The sequence below is a fragment of the Gossypium raimondii genome, chromosome 11 (genome assembly GCF_025698545.1).
Source record: "Gossypium raimondii isolate GPD5lz chromosome 11, ASM2569854v1, whole genome shotgun sequence".
Taxonomy (NCBI): Eukaryota; Viridiplantae; Streptophyta; class Magnoliopsida; order Malvales; family Malvaceae; genus Gossypium; species Gossypium raimondii.
In genome coordinates, this window is record NC_068575.1 from 55,836,528 (window position 1) to 55,863,782 (window position 27,255).

General features: G+C 35.0%; 3 protein-coding genes across 20 annotated transcripts; 1 reads left to right on the plus strand and 2 right to left on the minus strand.

Annotated features, from left to right (window-relative positions):
• Window positions 1–12: 12 nt before the first annotated feature.
• On the minus strand, window positions 13–3,956 carry LOC105802699 (U-box domain-containing protein 33). Of its 2 annotated transcripts, XM_052624349.1 has the most exons (11): window positions 3,659–3,956; window positions 3,465–3,568; window positions 3,246–3,367; window positions 2,971–3,075; window positions 2,753–2,897; window positions 2,461–2,601; window positions 2,344–2,367; window positions 2,208–2,246; window positions 1,499–2,011; window positions 622–1,368; window positions 13–460 (listed from the first exon to the last, which is right to left on the minus strand). In XM_052624349.1, the coding sequence occupies exons 1-11, from the start codon at window positions 3,813–3,815 to the stop codon at window positions 290–292; spliced, it is 2,268 nt and encodes a 755-aa protein (XP_052480309.1). In that variant the 5' UTR covers window positions 3,816–3,956; the 3' UTR covers window positions 13–289. The 2 variants fall into 2 exon arrangements, with proteins under 2 accessions (XP_052480309.1, XP_012489952.1); XM_012634498.2 differs by lacking the exons at window positions 2,208–2,246; window positions 2,344–2,367 and having other exon boundaries at window positions 3,659–3,954.
• A 6,806-nt stretch (window positions 3,957–10,762) lies between these two features.
• Window positions 10,763–24,741, plus strand: LOC105802697 (mediator of RNA polymerase II transcription subunit 12). Of its 17 annotated transcripts, none has more exons than XR_008191375.1 (17): window positions 10,763–11,005; window positions 11,989–12,025; window positions 12,134–12,327; window positions 12,815–12,874; window positions 13,159–13,264; window positions 13,797–13,865; window positions 14,023–14,076; window positions 14,165–14,272; window positions 14,419–14,568; window positions 14,674–15,018; window positions 15,152–17,526; window positions 18,001–20,604; window positions 21,423–21,714; window positions 22,516–23,302; window positions 23,552–23,659; window positions 23,825–23,911; window positions 24,167–24,741. XR_008191375.1 is itself a non-coding variant. In XM_012634492.2 (14 exons), exons 3-14 carry the CDS (start codon window positions 12,200–12,202, stop codon window positions 22,963–22,965), a joined length of 6,741 nt encoding a protein of 2,246 aa, XP_012489946.1. In that variant the 5' UTR covers window positions 10,763–11,005; window positions 11,989–12,025; window positions 12,134–12,199; the 3' UTR covers window positions 22,966–23,329. The 17 variants fall into 17 exon arrangements, 1 of the variants encoding a protein (XP_012489946.1); XR_008191376.1 differs by having other exon boundaries at window positions 23,552–23,655; XR_008191374.1 differs by lacking the exon at window positions 23,825–23,911.
• LOC105802698 (rop guanine nucleotide exchange factor 3) lies at window positions 23,718–26,468 on the minus strand. The gene is made up of 7 exons (XM_052624634.1): window positions 25,868–26,468; window positions 25,644–25,760; window positions 25,390–25,544; window positions 25,211–25,285; window positions 24,844–25,134; window positions 24,136–24,480; window positions 23,718–24,038 (listed from the first exon to the last, which is right to left on the minus strand). The coding sequence occupies exons 1-7, from the start codon at window positions 26,238–26,240 to the stop codon at window positions 23,919–23,921; spliced, it is 1,476 nt and encodes a 491-aa protein (XP_052480594.1). The 5' UTR covers window positions 26,241–26,468; the 3' UTR covers window positions 23,718–23,918.
• Between the last annotated feature and the right edge of the window lie 787 nt (window positions 26,469–27,255).

The following is a 27,255-nucleotide window of genomic DNA, read 5'->3' on the forward strand; positions in this document are numbered from 1 at the left end:
AAACAAGTATAATAAGACCAAACAAATATAAATATTATAAATTTAATGTAAATTTAAGGAAAATCATCCATCCATACATAGACATATACATATATACATACATACAGATAATATTTTTTGGTTCACACTGTATATATTCTATTTAAACAAGCAACGGCATGAAGGTTCCAACTTACAAGGATGCTACATAGAAAGAAACGCACAACATAGGCTATGGGGAAAAACAGTAGGAAACTGATCAAATATGTTCCTGGAATAAGGAACAACGTTAATGGTGGTGATGCTGCTTCTACCACTCTAAGATTGCGGAACGAAGTGCATGGTTAGGGATGAGATTGCGATGAGCAAGTGGAATATTCGTGCAAGGAGAGGTATCGTGCCCACCATCCAGCCATCTCCGTATCTGTCTGAACTCATAGGTGAACCCATCGGCTGCCACATGTGGGTCCATCATGATTTCCTGCAAACATAAGCAAACCAATCATGCTATGTAGGTTTAGAATACCCTTCTGCATCCAGAATCTAGCATTTGACAGTAAGGGATATGTTGAGACGACATTGATTTGCAATACTTGATTCTGGTAACTGATAAAAGTGCCATTCGTAATGATGGAAGCTAACCTTTGAAATGGGACAAAAGAAAGAATCAGGAGGCTGACGAAGCTGTTCAGACCCTGCATGGATTGTTGATAAGGGTCCAATAGTATTTCTAATCAGTTCAAGCACCTTGTACACCTCTGAAGCAAGGTCTGGTCGACGGCTTCGGTTAGTATCACAGCATCTCAAAGCCAAGCGAGTCAACTGCTCAGCTTCTACATATGACCAGTCTCCAGCTGACGGATCCAATAAATCATTAAGACGGTTTCCATTTACTGCACGTTGGGCGTCCTCTATTATACTCAAGGGCGGTCTCCCAGTAATCAACTGTAGTAATATAATGCCAAATGAGTATATATCGGAACTAGGAGTCAATGTTCTTGTGTTAAGAAACTGAGGATCCAGATAAGGAAATTTGCGGCTTATATCAGTCATATTGTTTGATTTCTCGAGAGAAGAAAGCACATGGCAGACGCCGAAGTCGCTAAGTTTGCAGCCGAAGTTGGTATCAAGGAGTATATTCCCTGGTTTTAAGTTGCCATGAACCATCCTTTGAGGCTTAGAGGCATGTAGGAAGATAAGGGCAGAACATATCTCAGTAGCAATTTGAATTCGAGTTTGCCATGACAATGGGGGAGTATTATCCCTGGGGATCAAACGATCTTCAAGGCTACCATTCGGAAGATATTCATAGATGAGAGCCCATATTTCGGGGCAGACTCCAATTAGTGTGACCAGGTTTGGATGCCTCAGCTTACTCAAAATATCAACCTGAAATGTATACAGCACACTCACCTTATTTTTTTCTCTATGGTAAAATCTATTTTCTTAAAAATGCCAGCCTGAAAAAAAAAATATGTATGTATATTGAGTGACTCGAAAAGTTTCAGTTTAAGCCTACCTCCTTCTGAAATTCCAAGGGCCCTTGTAAGCTATTTTGATGGAGCACTTTTATAGCCACTTCAGTGTGACGAAGGGTACATCTATAAACGCTCCCATATGCTCCTTCTGCAATCTTGAAAGAAGGGTCAAAGTCCTCAGTTGCATCATGGATTTCGGCAACAGAGAACTCTGAGAAGAATTGCTGCATATGCACATTAGAACTCCCTTCTTCCTGTATTGTTGAATGATCTTTAATTGACTTACTTTCGAGCTTTGCCCGCAAATCATCTTGTTCTCTCTGGTAAATTTGTAACTGCTCCATTGCAGATGATACCTTAGCTTCCAATACTTTAACATGATCAGATTTGGCACCTCGACTCTCCAATAATAACTTATGAGTTCTGGCGATTTTGCGTGCTTCATCTCTTTGCTGCTTGACTTGTTCAAGTTCCTCGTTCTGTTTTCTAAGCGTTCCTTCAATTTCCTTCCTGCGTCTTAACTCTCCAATGTATGAACTTTTCATTTCATTTGCCTACAAGTCAGTAATGGCTGTCATTATAAAGTTGTAGGAATAACAAAAGCAGGTTTAAAGTCTACCAGTTGGGTTAAGAAAGTACGAAAATACCAAATCTTGGGGCAGAAATCAGACATTTGGAACTTCCGGCCAAACTTGATACAATAAATATCAATCAAAATAAACAGAATAAGCAGTTACATGAAATACTTACTTCATTGTTTCCATTGTTCCCGACAAACATTAGTGTAGTCTACGTAGGAAAATCATTAGGTCATTTCTATTGAAGACAAAACAAAAACTTGGACAATGTCAAAGAATGGAAGAAGTTGAACTTCAAAAGGCCTAACTTGTATCAGTAGAAACATGTTTCCCTACAACAATTATGTAACTATAATTCTATAAGTTTTGAGGCAAATATACATACACACACAGAAAGAGAGCAAAATAAAGGAAGGGGGCATTACCTGGCGTACTACAGCATTGAGAGCATCCTTTTCAGCTTTCAGACGCCGGTCCAACTCGTCAAATGCTTCTTGATTTGATTTTTCAGCAATGAATAGGGCTTGTTCTAGATTTTCAAAGACTTTATCATCACCGCTTCCTTCCTGTCAAAATTCATAAACCATAGATAGGATTTCACTGAGAAGCTTAAAGAATTTGACAAATGCTTGATGTCTATATCTGGTCCCCTAATGTAAGCTTTTAAATTTCAGGCATTGATAAATAATAAAGATCCTCGCGGAAGTCGAATAGTACATTGAACTCAAGCCAGTCTGGACTCTCCCCTAGTGTCTCAGACACAGATGAGTCAGAACTGCTAGCCACTTTGTTAGAGACTGTCCAATAACTAGAACTTGAAGCAGAGCTGCTCAGGTTTGATTGTCCATTTTCAACAAGTGACCTACAGTAAATCATCGGTTAAACAAGTATGCTGAAACTTCAGAACAGATTAATAAGACTGTTAGCTAGCACACTTTCGATGGACGAGTTGTCCCCCACAAATGAACCAAATTTTGCAGGAAGGTGGCGCATGCAGCTCCACATATTGAGCTTTTTCAGATTTGAGATCAGTCATGCCCCTGCAATGTTAAGAACATATTAAGTAACTTGCATGCTGTTCCTTCATTTCATGGGTTCAGAACATAGAGTCATTAGCATAGTTGTAAAACAGCAACAGTTTTCAGAAATTATAAGCATAAAAAAGAAGAATGAATAAATAGTGAAATTAGAGTGAGAAGTTAATTAGTACTCTGAAAAATGCTTGTTAGCTGCTGCTCCCATGACAAGTTTCTTGATACTTTGATCACGAATTAGCTCAACAATCCCCTTTCCAGCATCATCCATCTCTATATTTAGTTTTGCCGCTTCTACCTACATCAAACACATCATAACCAAGGCCAAAATTAGAAAATATTTTCCTTCATTTTTAACCAGTTCCTAAAAAAAAAAAGAAGGAAATTATATTTACACTTTTTTGACCACAAATTAGAAGGTAATCGTCCATGATCCTATCTAGAATCTTCTTCCCAATATCCTGTTGGTGAAGCCTGGTTGCTGTAAAATTCATACAACCTAAATACCAAGGGAAAAAAAATCAAAATATTCACATATTTCAAAGAAGTAACCCAATTGAGATCACTACTAGCACTGAGCAGAGCTTACTCGAGTTGCATAAACTAGCAGGCTGATGAACATGAAGAATGCAAACTTTTGTGGGACAAAGATTCTGCAATGCCCATAACAGAGTGTGCTTGCTTTCTTCTACAGCTTTTCCAACTGCAACATATATGGTTTCAGCAGCATCAGTCATGCGATCCATTACAAGTTTTATTCAGTGATCTCTCTATTTTTCCCACTAAACTGATCACTTGATTTCAAAGTTGTAAGGCAGAGTGCCAAAGGCAAGTTTTTATTTGCTATTGGGAAGAGACTTTCCTGGCAAGCTGACAACGGTATACACCACACTGCCCCTGTTGGGAAATGGAAAAAGACAAGATTCTTTGCCTTAGGACTTAAGTGCTATTGATCTAAGGGCTGTGATTTATCGGATTTTAATTAAAATATTTATTTTTATGTATTGCAGGAAAATGAACAAATATCTTTTGTCTGCTTTTGGTTTGGGATCCACTGATCTTTAGTATTATTTTTTTATAAACTACACCCTCTAACTCTAAGGAATGTTTTATTTTGGTCATTTTAATTTATTTTTAATTTAATCATTTTAAATAAGATAATTGTGTGAATTAATTACTAACATTAAAATTTTTTTAGGATCTCGCTATCATTAGTCCAAAATTTTGGGAAGTCTTTGAACTTTAATCAAAAGTCAACAAAAATATAATTTGTCAATTGGTTGATATGTCACGTCAATAATCTGTTAAAAAACAAAATTTTAATAGTAATAATTAATTCGCACAATTATCTTATTTAATGTGACTAAATTTTAAAAAAAATAGAGTGATTAAAATAATACAAACTATATTTTAAAGTGACCATTGGTTGCACAGGCTAATTCCTATTCCTTTCCTCGTTAAATATTGCATCACTTATTTTACCTTCTTTTATCAACTTAAGCTCTCAATTTCTTAGGAGTAAGTTGTGAAATTAATTTTGTATTTTAATTTAATTGATTTTAATATTATATTTTTAAAATTTTAAAATAATTTAAATTTCTATAAAGTCAAAATTTATTATTAATCCTTTATCATGCTAAGTTGTGGATTTGGTCTTCGTTATTCTATTTTGTTATTTTTAAATTTAAAATTTTAGTCCTTTGTCAAACTATAATTATTAAATTTTTAATTAAAACAAAGTGTTATTTTTGTGAATATTAATACAATTGTAATTTGAGCCTGAGTTATTCTTAGAAAAGATGATCACTTTACCACTAAGCCACAAATTGGAATCTAAAATATCAATAACTTAACTAATTTAACGCTCCTTTAATTAATTAGGACTAAATTTTAAAATTTAAAAGGTATAAAGATTAAATATATAATTTACACATAATATAGTAATTGATAGTAAATTTGACTTTTTATTCCCTTTCGGTTTCTTCGAGATGACTAGGAAGTTACGGAGCATTTACAAAGAAAGTGCCACTAAAAAATGAAAAGTGGGGTTTCCATATGATTATTAAAGCTATACTTTTTAATATATAAAAAATTTATTAATTCCCATATATGAACGCAAGCATAATTTATTTTTTTCAACTGAGTGCACAGTAAATAAGTACTCAAAACGAGTGTAAGTGTACAGTACCGCAGAAAAAAAGTATAAAAAGCGTAAAGATTCTTGTTCACGGTGATATTATTAGTCAGTAGGTTCAAAAATATTCAAGACATGACTGGGTTCAGAGTTTAGGTAGATAGTACAATAATTATTTCACCCACTGCCTTTTGACGTGATACCTGTGGGCCGCATCTACAACTCATTAAAGCCCATCTCTTACCCTTCTTTCTAATCTACATAGGAGGCTGATGACAAAATAAAGGTAATATACCGCTGCTGTACGTGAATTTTGAGTTAAATTCCTTTTTTAATTTAATTTTTATTTAATTATAAAAATTTAATAATTTAAAATCATCTAAATTATTTTATGGATCATTCCCATTATATTATTTATTGTCTCTTTTAAAATTATTTAACAATATTTCAATAATTTTTATTTAATTGAAACATAATTTTGATAATTTTTATTCTAAACTCCAAACCCTAAATTTAGAACCTTAAACCTTAAATCTTAAATTCTGAACCTTAAATTAGGGTTTAGAATAAAAATTTATCAAAATTATGTATCAATGATATGAAAAAATTATTAAAAATTCATTAAATAATTGAAAATGGATCATGAATGATGTGGTGGGAAGCGATATGAAACTTGAAATTTTGAGGTCAAAATTAACTTGTATATTTTACGATAGTAAAAATATAATTTTATCATTTTAATAGTTTATATCTTTATAGTTTTTAAAAGGTTACAATTTTACTATTATTAATTTAAAATTAAAAAATTATGAATAAATCATAAATAAAAATTTTATTATTTTAGGTAGACCATGACCCCTGAATCTCCACTAGCTCCGTTATTAGTGAAAGAGATCCATAAAAAAAAATTCTAAAAAACCTCTCACTTAAAGTAATTAGAACTTATATTACTAATCATAAAACTCCAAAATAAGTTGAATAAAAAATATTTAGAAAAAAAATTAAATATAAATTAATTTGATCTAAAATAACCAGATCTTACGGTGACTATTTGATTCACCTCAATGTTGTGGCCGAAGAAATGTTAAGAAGGCCTAAGTTGGGCTTATGGATACAATATGCTCCAAAGTCCGGATCCAAACAACATAGCGTTCCCTAATATTAGGGCTTGAATTCTTTATTCACGATTTTGGGTGGAATTGAAGTTGAATTTCAACAAAGCTTGCTAAGATCTTGTTTTCATCTTAACGATTCGTTTTTGTTTGATTCAAAACTTTGAAATTGTTACCCTTTAAAGTTTTATTTGACCAGAGAGAAAATTTTCAAATTAAATAAAGAATGAAATATTACGTTTCGTTATTTGAAATGTAAAATTTATTGATATATTGTTAAGTATTTTTGGCATATTATTAGATAATGTTATATTATTTTGTTTGTTTTACTTATTTGACTGTTATGTAAAATTATTAAAACCAATAAAAATCAACAAGTAAATTTTATATTTTCCCCCACTTACCTCTTGCTTAACATCAAAATCTTGAAAGCCTATAAATAGGCAATCTACTCATGGGATTGGTGCAAGAGAGTTAGGGTGGGTTTGGATGGGCGATTGAGTGCGGTGCGGTGCGTTTAGTTTACTTTTTGTCTCACGCTACAGTATCTAATCTTACCGCCACCGCTGTTTTTACACTAACCACAGGTAAACGCACCGTCCATTCAAACTCACCCTTAGTAAACTATCAAACTCACAAGGAACATTTTATGTGATTTTTTTATTAAACTATTAAAATAGTCACTTTTATTTACCTCAGTTTACATTTTAATTATTTGTGTTTGAAATGTTACATTTTAGTAATTTACGTTATCGTGTTGTAACATTTTAGTTACTAAGCCGTTAATGGTGTAACGGTAAGCTGACATGGCACGTTAAATCATCATTTCAAACGAAAATTTTAGGTTAAATTTTACAATTGGTCCCTATATTTTTTTATTTCGAGCAATTTAATTTTTTTCTTTCATGTTATTTTAACTTTCATTTTTTATTTTCCATTAATCTCTTCTGCTTCTCCCTCTACTTTCCTTCCTTCTTTATTTATTTTAATGTAGTTTTTCTATGTTTTCCATTTGTTAAAAGTAATGCACAAGCTCGTCTCACTCGAAAAAAAATTGTTCAAAAAATAAAAAATAGGGACTAGTTTTAACAAATGAAAACATAGAAAACTACATTAAAAAATGGAGAAGGGAGGAAAATAGAGGGAAAAAAAGAGAAAATAAAGAAAAAACGAAAGTTTAAAGAACATTTAAGAAAAAATTAAATTGCTCAAAATGAAAAAAAAGAATAGGGATCGATTGTATAAATTAACATAAAATTTTTGTTTGAAATGATGATTTAAAGTGTTATGTTAGCTTCCCATTACATTGTTAACGGAAATTAACGGTTCAGTGACTAAAATATTACAACGCGATAACGTAAATGACTAAAACGTAACATTTCAAATATAAGTGACTAAAATGTAATATGAGGTAAACAAAAGTAACTAATTTGATAGTTTACCCTTCTTCTTCTTTTTGACCTTTTTGAGTTATTTGTTTCTACTTTCGGTAAGAAAAGGTAAGTGAGGAATTTACTTGGATACAATGATATTTGAATTATGTTAACAACTTTTTATTATTTTTTACGCGCTTATTTATTAGTATACCAATAAGTGTGACACTTATTATAGTTCATTACTGGTTTTGAATTTTCAAGTCAAGTGAATTACTATGTGGAATGTTTTTTTCATGAACTTTTTTGTATCACGAGCATTTGACAAAATAGATGGTGATTTTCCCCTACAGAGTGATGATGGAAATGTAGTTTGTTGATAAACTGATGGGAAGGTAATATTGGACTGGAGAATGGAGCTGTTGTCAATGAGATGTAACACAGCTATTGCCTGATCGGCTCAAAAGTTCTTTAGCATTAATTATAGTTTCTTCCATTACTGGACCACCCAAAGACCAATGAAAGTCAGCAACATTTTTTTTACCTTAACTTACCAAACAAGCTTAACAAATTTACAATATATTCCACAGATCTGGCAAGAAATTTATCTTCATCGATGATAGACTTGCAGGGACATGGTTGGACAAATTGGCGCTCAACTTATTGGTATTGAAACTATGTTTGGCTCCTACAGCTTCTTGGCAAATAAATAAGAGTTAATTGAATCAAATGTTTCGATAATTTTAAATTAATATTTAAAATTTAAATTATTCTAATATTATTGAGGTTATATGGATTAGATTTTTTTATTAAAATTATTATTTTATCTTTTTAGAAATTTTAATTTTACTTTGTTTTGAGTTTTTTTAATTATGCGAAAACATTTTATTTCTTTAAAATTTTCATTTTAAATTTATGATCGGTTTAGCATTTATTCTCGAAACACATTTGGACTAAAAACATTTTTGATCAAAAGTTAAGATTTTTGCTTCTGCTTTTGATAAAAGAAAATGCTTTTGCAAAACTTTTTTTGTTTCAAAAATATTTTTGAAAAGCTCAAAAATATATTGTTTAGTAATGCTTTTATTTCAAAAGTGCTTCGCGAACTAATACTAAACGGTCCTTAATGTGTCATTTAATGACTAAATTAATAATTTTAATAATGCAATGACCTTATTGATGTAATATTAATAGTTTGAATATGTAACGAGAACATTTTAAGATTTAGAACCAATTTTTAAATGAGAGTCATGATTAATGAAGATATAATGTAATTATCTCAATAAATAAATTTCTATTATTCGGCATATGAATTATTAAAATTGGAATGAAACCATAGTTTCCTTGCTATCAATCAAATTACATGGATTTCTTCGAATTGCAGATACTGAATAAGGAATATACATTTTGAAATGAAATATTGTATACCTTCACATCTTAAGAAACAAATGCATATCCAATAAGTTAGAATCAATAAATTCCAAGCTTAATTCAATTAAGTTATTTTATTAACACCAGATAAATGTAAATTTTAAATCTTAAGCATTTGTGTATATTGATGTGAGGCTATCTTATCTTCCCAGTGCCCACCATAGTGCTTCTTTTTAATCCTGTCCATTAAGCTTCACCCCACTAAACGAGTCGAATATGAAAAATGTTTCTCCAAAAACAAACAAAAAAAAAATTACGTGAGATTATCCAATACCAAAAACATGACAAATATTGCATGACTTTAAGATCCCCTCCCCCAAAAAAAAAAAAAAAGCCGATTAACATTCATATTCAGATTATCAAGGACGGCTCATGTTTGGTCAATTTCTATATAAGATCCCTGTATTATGCTCTCTTTTGTTTTTGCAAATTTAATCCTTCAATTATAATTTAATCATTTCTAGTTTTTATTTATTGAAATGTGTACTTTTTGTTTCAAGGTGAAATTGTTTCAGTTAATTTCATCAGATACTTTAATGGGATTTCTTTAAGTGACCTGCCATATATAGTTTGACCTTTTTTTTGAATATTAAAAGAAAGATAAAAATATTATTCAATTGTTTTGACTTATATAAAGTGGTGGTTAAAAATACCTGTTAAATATCTATTTGATATGAATTCAAATCCGATCATCATCAACACTTTTAATATTGTATAAAAATAGATATTAATTAACTATAGAATAAAGCTCAAAACCACAAGTTTAAAAATAACAAAATTGTAATAAATAAACTCGATTGGTATATACATTATTGTCAGTACAGGATAACGTAAATTCAAGTACGCTAAAATATATTATCTTTGTATTTGTGGATTTAAAATGTATAATAAAATCCTAAATCTGCAGGGCATATTTTAATTTCAAAGTTTGACGTTTATTTGCGAGGAACGTTTACACCTAGTTGGAGGCATATTCCAAGCCTACGTTATCTAAAAAATATTGCAAACAACATAAACATGGGCACATATTTTTAAGCTAAAGTGTATATTTAAATTGATTTTTCTATTTATTTCTTATCAGACAAAGAAATGAAAAAAAATGTTTTACTTAATGTTTCCTATTATCCATTCTAGTGGAATATAAACATTTGAACTGTTTCTCTTAATTCTTTGGCACAAAAACTTTAGTGGTAGGATATTAAATGTGAGTTTGTAAAACAAAAATTATTTGTTTATTATTATTAGTAGTTTGGTTCAGGTCTTTTAGGGCGGGTTTGGATGGGCGATTGGGTGCGGTGTGTTTAGCTTACTTTTTGTCTCACGCTATAGTATCGTTACAGTATCTAATCTCACCACCACCGTTGTTTTTACACTAATCGCAGATAAACGCACCACCCATCCAAACTCACACTTAAACACAAAGTTTGAAAAAAAAGTGTGGCATAATCAATACTTTAAACAATTAATTTCCCATTATAGCCCCTACTGTTATCACCTCGTCGTCACGTGGGAGATTGATAGGAATAGGAAACGACTAAAGGGCAAAATGGGAAAACGAACACAAAAATAATAAAAAATTAATTTTGTAGTGAGTAGATCGCATCGGCCCCCAATTTCTCTCCTCTTTTTAATTATATGAGAGCAATGCAAGAGAAAACAGAAGGCCAAGGCCAAAGCTAAAAAAGATTGGAAAAAGGAAAATCGTCATCTCATCAATCAGCCAAAGCTAAAAAAAAAAAAAAATTAGTCAAAGCGCCACATCCTTCTCTCCTTCGAATTTCTCTCTCTATTCCTTCCTTTATTTTTTTCTTTCCTCCTTCTAAAATCCCCTTTCTCTCTCTAGATTTCGCCCTTTTCTGCTACGAAATCCCTAATTTTAATCAGAGGTAGGCTCCATTTATTTGTTTGCAATCTCCATCTTCTTCATATGTTTTATTGTTCCCGTTTAATCTTTGTCTGCCTTACATTATTTTACGAATTTGCCATTAAAACCCTAGTTTCAATAATCTGCAAAAAACAGAGAGGAAAGGGTCAATCTTTTCAGCTGACATAAACCCTAGTTCTCGCATCGTTCATCGAATTTGTGTTTCCCGTAGTCTTAGGCTAAATGATTTGGTTTCTATTTTTATCTCTTAGCATGTAAAAGAACATAGCTTGCGTTCAGTTCAATTTGGGGTTTTGCTTGATTCAGTAGATTTGGTTCATTGCCGAATCAAAAAGGTAGAGTTTTTAGTTATATCCTGTGTTTTTTTAATGGTAAACTGGATTGAGTCACCTGGGGAGGGAAACATTTTGAATTTTGAATTTTGATATGTGTTGGTTGTTTCTCTTGGTTTATTTTAATAGATCAAAGCAATTTGATTCTTTAAGGCTGTTGTTTTGCTACATGGCTTTTGAGTTTGCCTTCCTGCTTAGCTTTTCAAAGTGCTGGGAGTTGATTTGTTTTACCTTAATTTCAAAATTCTTAAATCATTACTGGAATATGTATAGACTTTTAAGTTTTTTATTGTAATAATGTTTTTCTCTAACTTAAAGTTAATTCTTGTATTGTCAAAACTAATTGTATGAAACAGCTTCGTGAATATATTGGATATGTTCTTAGTAGAACGAAACTATTGAGCTTAATCGTATGATGTTCATAGTTTTGCAGCTGATTTTGTGAGGTCGTGTTTTCTTAAGCAGTCAATGGAAGAAATGTTCTGAGCTCCGTGTCCTAGAACCTCTAAAATTGAATCATATTCCCCTTTTTAGATTTGCTTTCCTTTTTGAACGTCAGTGATCTGGTGCTTTCTATTTATATAACTTGATTTCTCTAACCACATGACGGTAGAGCTAGAACTGGCACTGATGACTTTCATTTTTCTGGCAGGTCAGAGTGATGTTGATTTGTACATTATATGTTTGAGGTGACACACTCATTGAATCTATTCTTAATTTTATTTTCATTGTCACTTTACTTATGCCTTAAATGGTTCTAATTTCTATTTCCTTATATATTTTTTGGCACTGTGCAGTTTTGTTTTCACATTCCTTCTTAGGATTTGATGTTGGAAGCAGTATGCCGCTGATAGTTGGGAGAAATGCAAAGGTATCATGCTCCCAGCTGCACTAGTGCAGTTAATAACAGTGCAATAGGAGGAGCCTCAGTTAGGGATACTCCCCGGGCTGATTCATCTTCATTACCACCTAACTTCTCATTGAATTCTAGGTATCTAGATACCATGTTCTTTTGTATTCTGTTCACATATTCTTGCCTTCTTGAATTTACTTAATTTATTGATTCTAAAATTGGTGTTTGATTATATATTTGGATATTTTTATTTGATGATTTTTCAATTAATGACCACATTTTGAGAATATTCTGCTCCTACTAAAAGAACACTTTCAATTTGGAATTAGTTTTTCCAAGTCTTGTACTGAGTATTTTGTGCCCTTTTGTCTGACCCTGAGATTGTGCATAAGCTGCTTCTTATTGTTAGAAGTGGAAGGTAATGCATGAATTCCTCTGACGCCCCTCTTGTTTTTGTAAATCATTTGTGTGTTTTCTTAAAAATAGATTTTCCACACTGAGATGAGACTGTTATTATTTTTCCAAAGCATATTTACGCTGGCATTTTTAGAATTGTAAAGCTGGCTACCTGCTGAAAGTACACTTCTTTCTACCTGGTTTCATTTATTTTTATTTTTATTTGTAGGCGGCAATCTCAGTTAGCACCCTACAAGTTGAAGTGTGATAAGGAACATCTGAATTCCAGGTAATTATGCAATTGAATTGAATTATTATGTTAGTTATATTATGCAGAATGATTAAGTAATGAATCAGAACAAGGTTATATATTACTTATGATACCTATGTAATGGTGGATTGCAAAACTGACTGAGCCGATAGTCCTACTATATGATTCTTAAGTTTATCCATTTAGATTATGTCTTTTTTATTGCTTTGTATAACTAAATTGATGGTTCAGTTGGTTTGATTCTTAAATTCATCTTCTTAAGTTAATGCATATCTTGCGTACTAACTTTTGGTTCCTTTCAGACTTGGCCCCCCTGACTTTCATCCTCAGACTCAGAATTGCCCCGAGGAGACGCTCACTAGAGAAAATGTGCAGCATGGGTATAAGGATACTATTGATGGACTGGAGGTATAGTCTTATGATTGATCACAATTCACTACTGTTTTTTTTGTTTTTCTGCAGCACCCTTATGCAGATTTTTGCTGCATGTGAGTGGTTGGCAGCTATGGTTGCTTTACCAATACATATGAACATCAATCACATCCTTTTTCATTTTTCCTGAGCTATAGAATTATTATAATTGGGTCTCCATTAAATTATTATGGTTTGGGAACTTCATCTGATGTATATGCTGTAAGCACAGGGTTCTCCTTTTGTTGTCTCATCTTTCTAAAACTTTGCTTTCTTCTTCCTCATGATGCTGTTTGATTCAATTTTTATGTAACTTCAGTACTTTCTGTGCTTATCTTAGATTGAAATCTGATAGTGTCTGTATAAGGGCTGTTTTGACTTCATGCTGATATAACAACTTAGCAACTCTTAAAGCTGTAGGAAATTTAAATCTCGAAAATTTTAAGACAATTCCAGGAAGTTAACTGTTTTTGGTTAGCTTCTTTTATCACCATATTTGTTGTTTAACATGGTCCTGCCATCTTTTCAGGATTCGAAAGAGATTTCATTGACTCAGGTTCAGGCTTTTACAAAGCCAGTTGTTTTGAAATGCAGAGATGTAAGTCACTTTGTTTGGGATGCTATGGTTGTCACACGGACCATTCTATTCATATTTAATTTAACTTATCAACTCAAAAAAAAAAAAAAAAATTTCCTTGTGTAACGGAACTGTCAGTTTTTCACTTTCTAATAAATAATTCCTCTCTTCTTTGCAGGCAATTAGAAAGTGTCTAAGGGCTATCAATGAATCTCGTGCTCAAAAGAGGAAGGTGATACATTCATTCTTTTCATGGTTGTTTTTTGTTTATGTACTTGTATGATTGCTTTCTTTTCAAAGCTCTGTATTTTGTTTGTCAGGCTGGTCAGGTTTATGGTGTCCCTCTTTCTGGTTCACTGTTAAGTAAACCAGGGGTTTTCCCTGAACAAAGGCCATGCAATGAAGATTTCAGAAAAAAATGGATTGAGGTAATCTCATACTCCCCTACGTGTTTGCACGAAACTTTTTTATATTCCTTTTTTGTTTAGTTTTTATTTTTGACTTCATGGATCTTGGTGAAAGGCAAAACTATGCTTCATACGTGAACTCGACATTATCTTCATATTTTTCTCAGGGCTTATCACTGCAACACAAGCCTTTGTGTTCTTTGGCCGATCAAGTTCCTCTAGGGTATAAGAAGAGACCACTAATAGAGGTTCTTATCAGGAATAATGTTCCATTGCTTAAAGCAACTTGGTTTATCAAAGTAACATATCTTAATCAGGTACAATAGCCTTAATATATTTGTACCGTATGATCATGCTTTCTGTAATTGCGCTAGATTATTCATGATATTGGAAGGTAGCAGATTTATTGTTATCATTTGCAGGTTCGTCCTGGTTCTGCAATTTCGTCTGGAGCACCTGATAAAACTCAATTATCTCGTACAGAGCTCTGGACAAAAGATGTTATTGATTACTTGCAATACCTGTTAGATGAATTTTTTTCGAGAAATAATTCTCATTCTACTCAACATGGTAGAGATCGGTTGCCCCAAATACATTATGCTGGGTCTTTGCAGCATAGGAGTGATCTGGCACCAGCAGTCATTGATGGTGAGGAACCGTCTCTTCATTTTAAATGGTGGTATGTAGTGCGGCTCTTGCAGTGGCATCATGCAGAAGGACTGGTTCTTCCTTCACTCATTATTGATTGGGTTCTGAATCAACTGCAGGTATCGTATTTGATGTATTCAGCCCTCAATTGTATTTAATTTTACCACCGTTCTGAGAGATCTGTTCATGTAGGAAATAATTGAGCTTATGAACATTTTCTGGTTTCTGATTATTTTATTTGTGCTCTTCCAGGAAAAGGATTTGCTTGAGATTCTGCAGTTGCTGTTGCCTATCATTTATGGAGTTTTGGAAACCATCATTCTGTGTCAGACATATGTACGCAATCTTGTGGGTGTAGCTATTCGCTTCATCCGTGAACCTTCTCCAGGTGGATCTGATTTGGTTGATAACTCCCGGAGAGCATACACAATATCTGCACTAGTTGAGATGCTCCGCTATTTGATACAGGCTACACCAGATACATTTGTTGCTTTAGATTGCTTTCCTTTACCTACTTGTGTACTCTCACATACACCTAGTGATGGTGGTTTTTTATCTAAGCCCTCTGATGATGCAGCAAAAAAAAATTATACAGCAGATGCATATGCTGTCAGAGGTAAAGGGTTTGATTCCCAATACCAATCCTTGTCATTTAATCATGTTGTTTCCACCGTCGAGAAACGTGCTGACAATCTTGCTAAAGGTGCAACTGCTGGATATCCTAGCCAAAGTGTGGCAAAAGCTGTGCAGACCCTGGACAAGGCTCTTTTGCAAGGAGATGTGATAGATGCTTATAAACATATCTTCAATGATCTTTATGATGGAGCAGTAGGCGAGGGTTGGGTAGCAGAAGTCAGTCCAAGCTTAAGATCATCACTAAAATGGCTTCAAACTGTGAATTTGTCTTTGATTTGCTCAGTTTTTTTCCTTTGTGAGTGGGCAACTTGTGATTACCGAGACTTCCGGACTGCTCCACCCTCTGACGTGAAGTTCACTGGCAGTAAAGATTTTTCACAAATATATCTTGCAATTCAGCTTTTGAAACTGAAGATGAAAGAGTTGCAGAAAAAACTCAAGAAGGGAAGGGCATCAAGAAAGAATACCAGTCAGCAGAATAGCTATTCCAGCAAGGATTTGTTGGGAGATACACATGAAGCTAAAAGCAATGGAAAAGGTTTAAATGGAAGGAGGAGGAACTTTTCAGATATATTTGACAGCCCTGGTCCTCTGCATGATATTATTGTGTGCTGGATCGATCAGCATGAAGGACATAAAGGAGAAGGTAGCAAACGTCTTCAGCTTTTTATGTTGGAACTCATACGTTCTGGAATTTTTTATCCTCAGGCATATGTGAGGCAGCTATTAGTTAGTGGAATTATTGATACAAATGGACCGATGGCTGACCTAAACAGAAGGAAGAGACATCAACGAATCTTGAAGCAGCTCCCAGGGCAGTTTATGCTTAATGCTTTGGAAGAAGCAAGAATTGCTGAGGGCTCAGAACTGCTTGAGGCTATAAATGTTTACTCAAATGAGCGCCTTCTTGTCCTTCAGGAACTTTTTTTTGATTCATATAATAATACAAACAATTCTCATGCACTAGCCAAGAAGCTAAATTGTCGTCCTACCTTAGGAAGAGATGTTGATTCCCAGGTTTCATGTGATAAGAGGAGAACTGTTCAAGCTTCAAAGACTTTCAGGAGAGAAGTGGGCCTTGAAGAACTGAAGGCTTCCATCTCAGTTTTGCTGCAATTCCCCAGTTCATCTTTTTGTTCTGCAGATAGTGGAGAGGATGAGTCTCAAGGGAGTATCAAAAGATCTATTGGGTCAACACACAGCAAGATGGATTCTGTAGAAGGTACTCCTGGGTGTGAAGATTGTAAAAGGGTTAAAAGACTGAAATTAAGTGAGGATGAGACTTCATGTCTTAAAGTATATTCACCCATTCCATCAGATGATGATGATACTTGGTGGGTGAGGAAGGGGCCCAAAAACTTGGAGGGTTCCAAAGTTGATCCCTTGCTTAAGTCAACAAAGCAAGCATCTCGTGGTAGGCAAAAGCCTGTGCGTAAAACTCAGAGTCTAGCACAGTTAGCTGCTGCTAGAATTGAAGATAGCCAGGGAGCATCGACAAGTCACGTTTGTGATAACAAGATAAGTTGTCCACATCATAGAACTGAGGTGGAAAATTTGAAGCCAGTTGATGGGATCAGAACAACCCATCATGCAGATATTATTTCAATTGGGAGGGGTTTAAAGCAGCTTCGCTTTGTAGAGAAGAGGGTTGTCACTATTTGGTTGCTATCTGTAGTTAGGCAGCTTGTTGAAGAGTCAGAGAAATCTGTCCCCAAGGCTAGCCAGTATGGTCGACCCTTTGTTGCAGCTGATGAGAAGAGTCCCTTAAGATGGAAGCTTGGTGAGGATGAGCTATCAGCCATTCTGTATCTATTGGATGTTTCTTGTGATTCAGCTTCAGCTGTCAAATTTCTCCTTTGGTTGTTGCCAAAAGCTATTAGTAATCCCAGTCCTGCCATTCATGGTGGGAGAAACATTCTAATGGTGCCCAGGAATGTGGAAAACTATGCTTGTGAAGTGGGGGAAGCATATCTTTTATCATCTCTCCGAAGGTAAAATATCATTTGTTTTGTCTCTTAATTTGATTAAATTGTTCATGACAGACATATCTGGCTGTCAAATTTGTTCTGTAGGTTGGTTCTTTGTTAGTGTCCATCGGGTTGCAGTATGAATTGATGCCATTGCCCTTTCTTGATCTTTAACAATGAATTTAGCCTATTTTTCTTTTTTTCTCACCCATTTCTCTAAATCAAACTATTCTGGCTTTGTTTGTGAATGTGTTTTATCGAGTGCATGAAATAGTTGAATGATGCATTATTTGGGTGTCTGGTTGGAATTGTATGATATCTAGTAAACTGTCCTGAAAGATTGGGAGACATATTTTTCTTCCCTGAAAGTTAGTCTTATTGCTCAAGATTGGACTATCAAGCCACTAATCCTGTTGTGGAAAAACCTATTGTCATTGTTGTCTATGTTTCTTGACCTGCACGTGTAGTCTTACATGCTTAACAATGAATTTTGTTCAGGTATGAGAACATACTTATTGCCGCAGATCTTGTGCCTGAAGCTCTGTCTGCTACAATGCGTCATGTTGCTTCATTTATGGCCACTAACGGAAGAATTACAGGTTCTGGAGCCCTAGTTTTTGCTTGTTATTTGTTGAGGAGGTATGGCAGTATTGCCAGTGTGATTGAATGGGAGAAGAATTTCAAGGAGACCTGCGATAAAAGACTTTTGTCTGAACTTGAATCTGGACGAACAGAGGGAGAGTTTGGATTTCCACATGGAGTTCCTGCTGGGACTGAAGATCCTGATGATTACTGTCGTCAAAGGATAAATGTCGGACGGTTATCTAGAGCTGGTGTAAGCATGAGAGATATGGTTCAGCGTCGTATTGATGATGTCTTGCACTATATCTTAGGCAAAGAGAGAAAACATTTTGCAGCCAACACACAAAGAAGTCCTGCTACTGAAAAAGGGGATGATGATTATCAAGTTGCTCAACAAATTATAATGGGACTAATGGACTGTTTTAGGCAGACCGGTGGTGCTTTTCAGGAAGGGGACCCGGGTTTGGTGTCTTCTGCTGTTTCTGCCATTGTTAGCAATGTTGGACCAACCCTAGCAAAGATACCTGATTTTACTAGCGGCAGCACTTATTCAAATTATCAGCCGCCTATGAATTACTTGAATTTTGCTAAGCGCTTATTGCACATCCATTTAATATGTCTATGCCTGTTAAAGGAAGCTCTTGGAGAGCGCAAAAGCCAAGCATTTGAGATAGCTCTTGCAACAGAGGCTTTTTCTGCTTTAGCTGTAGCATTTGCTCCTGCAAAGTCCTCTCGGGGTCAGTTGTTGTCTCCTGATTCTCTTGATTCTCATGCAAACATATCTAATGACAATTCGCACAGTTCTGCCAAAGCGACTCTTGGGAGAACTACCAAAATGGCAGCTGCTGTTTCTGCCCTTGTCATTGGGGCCATTATTCATGGAGTTATTAGCTTGGAGAGAATGGTGTCTGTCTTAAGATTAAAGGAAGGATTGGATGTTGTTCAATTTGTAAGGAGCACAAAAACCAGCTCTAATGGTAATGCCCGATCTGTTGGGGCTTTTAAGGTGGACAACTCAGTTGAAGTATATGTGCACTTGTTTCGGCTGTTTGTTGGGAACTGTAGAACTGTTTGTGATGGACTAGTATTGGAGCTCTTGGGTGAACAATCAGTTTTAGCTCTTTCAAGGATGCAGAGATTGCTCCCAATTAATTTGGTCTTTCCACCAGCTTATGCAATATTTGCATTTATGATATGGAAGCCATTCATCTTAAACAGTAATACTGCAAGAAGTGAAGATATTCAGCAATTGTATCAGTCTTTAACAGTGGCCATTGGTGATGCCATAAAACACAGACCTTTTCGAGATGTTTGTATGAGGGATACTCGTGGTTTTTATGATATTGTAGCTGCAGATACAACTGATGCTGAGTTTGCTGCCATGCTAGAGTTGAATGGTTTGGACATGCATTTGAAATCCATGGCCTTTGTCCCTCTTCGTGCAAGGCTCTTTCTAAATGCTATAATTGATTGTAAAATGCCTAATTCTGCTTTTACACAGGATGATGGGAATAGGGTTTCTGGACATAGTGAGTCTAAAGCTCTTCGTGCAGAGACATCTAAGCTTTTGGATAAGCTTGTTTGTGCATTGGACACTATTCAACCTGCTAAGTTTCATTGGCAGTGGGTTGAGTTAAGGCTCCTTTTAAATGAACAAGCACTTATTGATAAGATTGAGAATCATGACATGTCCATAGTGGATGCTATTCGCTCTTCCTCACCTAGTTCTGAAAGAGCTACTCCTTCTGAGAGTGAGAAAGTTTTCATCGAAATTATTCTTACCAGATTGTTGGTCAGACCTGATGCTGCTCCCCTTTTCTCAGAGGTGGTTCATCTTTTTGGGAGATCATTAGAGGATTCGATGTTGATGCAGGCTAAATGGTTCTTAGGTGGCCTGGATGTTCTTTTGGGACGGAAAACTGTTAGGCAACGGCTCAGTAATATTGCTGAAAATAAAAACCTTTCTACCAAGTCACAGTTCTGGAAGCCTTGGGGTTGGTCCTATTCTGGTGTTGATCCTGTAACAAACAGTGGAGAGAAGAGAAAGTCTGAAGTCACATCTCTTGAGGAAGGCGAAGTCATTGAGGAGGGCATGGAGTCAAAGGGGTGTGTGAAAGGGTCCACTCAAGTCGATATTGAGGGTTCTGGTATCAATCAGCAGCATGTAACTGAGAAGGCTTTCATTGAATTAGTTATTCCTTGCATAGACCAAAGCTCTGCTGACTCACACAATACCTTTGCAAGTGATTTGATAAAGCAGTTTAACACCATTGAGCAACAGATAAACTCAGTTACTCGTGGTGTAAGCAAGCAGACTGGCACTGCTTCTTCTGGAATTGAAGGTCCTACTAATAAAATTAACAATCGCAAAGGCATAAGAGGTGGTAGCCCTGGATTGGCTAAACGAACACCAGCTCCTGTGGAGTCTGCTCCGCCTCCTTCCCCTGCAGCTTTGCGAGCTTCTATGTCATTGAGGTTGCAGTTTATTGTGAGATTGCTGCCAATAATATGTGCAGATGGGTAAATATATGATATGTTTTTCTGCGTGTTCCATTTTATTCAACTTTAAATAAGGATATGATGAGTATCTGTGCTTTACTGCTTTGTGAGACCTTTTCTGATAGACTAAGCAGATTTCTTGTTGCTATGAACTATTCATATGTTCTGTCAATTTGTTTTGTTTATCTAGTAGTACATGCATCTTTCTTCTGGAAATGAATAGGTACTAGTTTACTTGTTGAATTTTCTTTATGAAATCCCCATGGTTAATTGTGTTAATCTCGTCTCAGCTCAAGCCTTTCTAGTTTCATTTATCTGTTGAAAGTGATCCTGGAAAATTAGCTTTAATTCTTTCTGTGTTGTTGATCCATGATACTGACTCATTTTTATAGTACTTTGTAATTGCAAGCCTTAGTTTTTCAGGGTATTAAGTTTTTATTTCAATGATTTGTCACTCTTCAAAGGCTGATGTTATTATTCGAATTACTAATTCATAAAATTCTTAGATTGAAAACTTCACTTCTTGGATATGCTTTTTATGTGATTTGAACATCTTTTGCATTATCTTAGTGTGAGCAATTTTTTATTATTTGATTTCTCTTCCCCGTTGGTGTTAATTGAATGTGAGGATTACATTGTTTCTTTTTATGAGAGTAGTGGTAGCAAATTTTTTCTGCATTTTTTCTTCTATTTTTTGGGAATTCATTGAATGTTGACTATCCAATGGAAAGAATTTTGCCATCCTAATTGATACAGATGCAACAATGTTATGGAAGCAGTATTATCTTATTTTGGTATTTAATAAATTAGTTACGAAGGTTCATTGTTGGATTATTCAGGGAACCATCAGCACGAAGCATGAGGAATATGCTTGCCTCTGTAATACTTCGATTACTCGGAAGCAGGGTTGTGCATGAGGATGTCGACCTATCTTCTAATCTTGCACAGCTGAAGAGGGACATGGAGCTGATGCCAGTTGTTGCATCCACAGAAATGTCTGGAGATAGTCTTTTTGATCGGTTATTGTTAGTTTTGCATGGGTTGTTAAGCAGTTGCAAGCCAAGTTGGCTGAAGTCAAAGGATGCCAAGGATTTTTCTGGATTTGACCGTGAAGCAGTGGAGGGTCTGCAGGTTTGATATTTTTTGTCTTGTTGATGATTGAATTTACTGCTGCTTGTTTTGGTAAAAAAAACCATAAATTTATTTGAAAGCGAGCTTTGAATTTTTCTTCTCAAATTGAATATTTCATTATTTGCTATCTCATAATGGTAGGTTTTTTTAACAGGAGATGTTTAAGATGATATATATAGAAAGAAAAGTGTAACTGAGACATCAGTTCTTGAATTCAGTAAAAGTAATGATTAAAAGCAAATGATTTCTGAAAGTAGTACTTTTAAAGGCACCAGTTAAGTAGATCCTTTGTCAATTTACTTGGATATGGAGTGTTGTTTTCCAGTATGCATTGGCTTTGGGGCCTATTCATTTTCTGATGTAATCATGAGTAGTTGCCTTGATGATTTTGTAAGAGTTGAAGTTTGGGGGAAATTTTTGGGCTTTGAGAGTTCTAGAGGTAAAGAAATTTGCCTAAATGCCATGAGGAAATGAGTTCATGAGGTGTTAATTGTTGCACGTGTAATGTAATTTAGTAATGGGTACTTTTAATTTGACCGAATGTCAATATTTTGGTTTATTGACTTTGCAATTGATTTTCTGTCCAAAAGTGGGTACTTTTAGTTGTTTTTATCTTGACAAATAGTCACCACCTCTCACGTAGTTTCATTGCAGGTAAAAGAAAATAATCAGTTTTCTTCGAGTTACAAGCTTTGAGATGTCATTCCTGTCAAGATAGAAAATTATTTAGAATGAAGTTAGCATTGAAATAAAATTACAGATGATTCTTTACTTACTTCACTGTTTATTCTGTGGGTGCAGAATGAATTAGATTCTATGCAATTGCCTGAGATGATTAGATGGCGAATCCAAGCCGCAATGCCTATATTATTTCCTTCTTTTCACAATACAGTCTCCTGCCAACCACCCTCTGTCCCTATTGGTGCTCTTAGTTTGCTTCAACCCAGCATCTGTGTCCCTGGATCTTACACTGGAACTATTAATCCATCTCAGAGACAGGTTGCGTCAGCACGAAATGCAAATAATATGCCAGGAAAATCCAAGTCAGTGCTATCACAAGAGAATGATATGGAAATTGACCCATGGACACTTTTGGAATACGGAGCAGGATCAGGTCCATCTTCAAGTAGCACTGCAGCCATTGGAGGCAGTGACAATGCTAATCTTCGAGCTTCAAGTTGGCTCAAGGGGGCTGTAAGAGTGAGACGGACAGACCCATCGTATATTGGCGCTGTGGATGATGATAGCTGATTTTAGGTTCAACTATGTTTTTAGATTTGGTCTTACGGAATAGCAAGGCCCCTCACAACAGGTAAATTAAAGCGTTATTTGTTGTGCACATTGGTCTTGCCTGTCCCATGTTTTACAGTGGAGAGGGGGGATTTTGTTTTTCACATTTTGGTTGGGCATACTGGAATCCTTGTGAAAGAATGTGATGATGTAGTGATGTAGGCCATCTTCTATTCAGCATTGCAGATTGACTGTCATTTTATGCCCCCGCTGTCTGGGCCGTATGTACTCACAGGTGCGGTTCAGAGGCTTTGTTGTATATATAGAGGATAATTGTTTCAGTTTACCAATTGATCAGGTATAATATCCCAAGAAATTACATGTAGCTCTTCCTTATCTAATCAATCTTTTACTTCTCTCTCTCTCTCTCTCTCTCTCTCTCTCTAACACACGCTCAGAGAGAGCCATGGATGCTTAACACATCGACACCCCATGTATATGAATGCTTATGTTGCTCTGTTGCATACATTACTGCGTGCTTAAACTGAATTGTGTTTTTACATTTATGTACGAGGATTAACCGCATATGGTTTAATTATGTGTGAAGATGGATGGCTGGATTTTGTAGATGAACAAATACATAAGGCAGGCAGATGAAATCCTGATGTTCTGCAATTAGTTGTGGGTTTAGATAATCAAATGAATGGATTTGTAGGTATTTCCCCCCTGTTTAGTGATTTTCTATTTCGAATTATTGATTTGAAGTTGTCAAATTATTATATTGGAGCGTTTTTCTCTTTTTGTTATTATTTTTTCGTGAAACCCTACAAAAGTTGATACCAATGTAAATTAGGAATAATTAATACAAAAATTATGATAGATTTATCATCCGGATGGTACAAAATCGAAAAAGCAGAAATTGTTGAATGGATGACAATGGGGTTGAGTTAGCGCCATCTGTTTCGAGGTTTGCTTTATTCTTGACTTGTAACTGCTCTGTCTACAAAAAACACATCTTCAATCCAAGCAACAATGTTGAAAGCTAGACCTTCTAGCACTCTTGAATAACTCTCTAGGATTGCTTGCCCCACATCCTGCAACACATGTATTCCATTCAGAACTTTACATTTTATGGAAGAATACCTCCCAATTTTTAAATTTACATGTCTTTTGACCGATAAGATGACTTACCCGATTGTGTTGAATCTTGCATGTATCCAAGGACGTCTGTGAAAGTTCGGGGTACCTTTGCTTCAAGGCAAACAACAAGCTCTCGGCCCTTTCAGCCAATATGTGATTTTTGTCACTAAGATCAACATCAGACATCAGCTCTTTTACCATGCCCCATGATGGTTTTGAATGCTTTATGCATGCTTTACGTCTCCATGTATACATTGAGGCTTCCACGCTGTCTGCAAGCTGTAGTGCTTCATGTTCCGATGCTATACTTAGACAATCCAGCAGATAATCCGGGCAGAACTTTTCTGTCCCCAACATGAACCTGTAGATCGACTCTCCTATACTGGCCCTTCCGCTCTGTACAACTTCCCTCATACAAATAAGTAATTTCTCCAAACTTTACTACTATCAGCACAGCAGATCCCCACCGTACTATTTAAGCAACCATATTTTTCATTTTCTTTTTCACAGAGATATCTCAATTTGGGATAGGATTCTAAATGCTAGAATCTGAATTTGAATAAGTGATTTCATGAACTAATTAAGCTAAATCCGGGATCATTGTGCAACCGTGAATGTTCTCTTTTATTCAATTGAATTGGCTTCAGTTATTTACAACGTTTCAAATGCTTGTTCTAAACAAAAAGTTAGAATTGGAACATGCTTCAAGTTGAGAACAATCTAAGTTTGATGAGGAAATTGACGAACAGAAGGACTAACCTTGGGAAGAGACGCGACATAGGAGTCAGGAATTTCCATCTCTGCTAGAACACCACTATTGATAGCCATAGCTGCCTTATGAATTTGATTAGCACAGTCTCGTTTGTGCCGCAAGTGCTTCCTTGCTTTCTCAGATAGCCCACATGGAGGAACGCATGGCACTGGTACCCACCATTTCTCATCATTTCTCTTAACAACCCTTCGGAACGAGCCTGTTCGGCTTGAATTTGATGACACACTCCCATCTTCTGCATACCAGAATTCTCTGTCCTCGAAACTGTCCAATATTTCCTGTCAAAGGATGTCTTATGAGCTATGAGATGAGCCTTTTTGTAATGACAAAAATATTATGATTTTTCCTTCTTACAATGAGCATTGCATCCAACTTTCTCAGTGCAGGAAGATTGACATAAATATCTGATCTTGGTCTGCTTTTCATTACCTAAAGATGTCCAAAAAAAAAAAAAAAGTGATCATGTTAAAGCGGACAAAGATGACAAACCAACCCCAATTTAGACAATTCTGGTATGAATTATGAAATCTTACTTCAAGAGCTGTTCCATTGCTTAAATTCTGTGACTTGGAATTAAATTCAACAATGTAATCACAAACAGATAAAAGACAGTCCATTTCTCTTTTCCAAAGTGCCTTCTTTTCAGGGTTCAAAGGTTCCAACCTCAAATTTTGTCCAAATACGGTAGCTGCAGAAATTAACATAAGTAAGCAAATTTAATAGAAAATCCAAAAACAAGTAAAAAGAAACACAAAGTCATAGGTTTGTCTGAAACATGTTATTTTACCATAGAGATTGGTTATGGCATTTGAGATAGTAACTGCTGTACAGACCCCTTTGCCACTCCCTGACATGTCTTCTCCCAGTAAAAGCTTTGCAAATCTTTCCTTCATCATTTCAAGTTCTGTCAAACATAATTTTATACAAATTAGCATTCAAAAAAAGGAAAAAAGAAAAGAAAATAGCATGGTTTAGAATAAAAGGTATATATAATTCTTCCAGATATTTGACCTAATTCCAATGATTCTAGATAATCAAGCTGCTTTTCATCTTCATTGCTTCCGCGTTGCTTTGTTCCGAGCCTGCTAAGAACAGCTTGATTCTGAGCCATGGATCTTGTTGGTGGCCAGTGAGAAGGTGAAGCTTTACTACAACAGCTATGATCGTCGATAGGGTCTGAAAATGCTGAGGTTTCAGAGCAAGTTCGGCCATACACGAATGATTCACCACTCAACGTTGAGTAACCAGGAGTTTCTGGAATTGACTGATCATTTTGATCAACAAAAGAAGGTGAAGGTTGATAACCCAGATCATAATTTTCATCAGAGTTGGATAAATTCTCCATTTTACCCAAATTACAACTCTCAACTCTGCAAATAGCCATCAAAATCTGGTTACTGGGGCTCAAGAAAATGAAGATTTTTAAATCATAATGAAAAATCAAAACAAACAGAAATGATGGGACTTTTAAGCCTTGGTTCAAATATGTAGGCAGCAAAAATTCGGCTAAACTGAAAAGAAAAGAAAAAGAGTGGCCATCAAAGTAAAAAAAGCAAAAGATGTTTTGTTTACAGTCACAGGTCGTTGTTGCTATCAGATTCTAAGCACAACTCACTGAAAAAATATACAAATAAAGTAACGTTTGTGAGCAACGGTCTTTGTTAAACATTCTTTTTTGTTTTTCAAATAAGTTTACCTTTAAAGGGTATAATACAGATTTGAATTCGAAACCATTGAAGCTATGTAGCAGTTTGAGGACCATTTGAAACCGTTCCCTCCTAAGCATCATATCTTTCCAAAAGAAACACTAACCCACTTTCTTTTTCTGTATCCATGTCACCATGCTAAGGATGGACCAGGAATCTTGACCGTCCCATTGCTGGATTTTGTTTCAGCTTCCTTATCCAACAAGATAGAACCCAGATACAAATTTGGCAGGAAAATATTGAATCCGAGAAAATAAAGAATGGGTTTTGAATATTTAGGAAAATTTTGCAAAAAGTTTGTAGCTTCTTTGGTTTGATTATAGGACATGCATTCTATGTCTTGGTTGTAGTTGAATATTTATTTATTATTTATGAAGGTCGTGATTGGGAGGCGTTTTATATTGTTATATTATGATCGCAAATAAGCTTATATTTTAGAGCAAATGATCTCAATATTTTAATTTTTCTTTAATTCAATCAAAAATTTCAACTAATTGAAAGATGGAAAAGGGAAATTTTATTTAGACGTGCATTCCATTTTTTTGCATATGCGGCTTAATTGTGTGTTAGATTGGATAAGTCAAATAATTGTTTTTAGGGGTTTTCTCCCCTTAATTAAAGGAATGAATTCCATGCCACAATGGATGTAATCCTCTTAAATTTCGGTTTTTTGGGTGAAATTTTTTATATAAT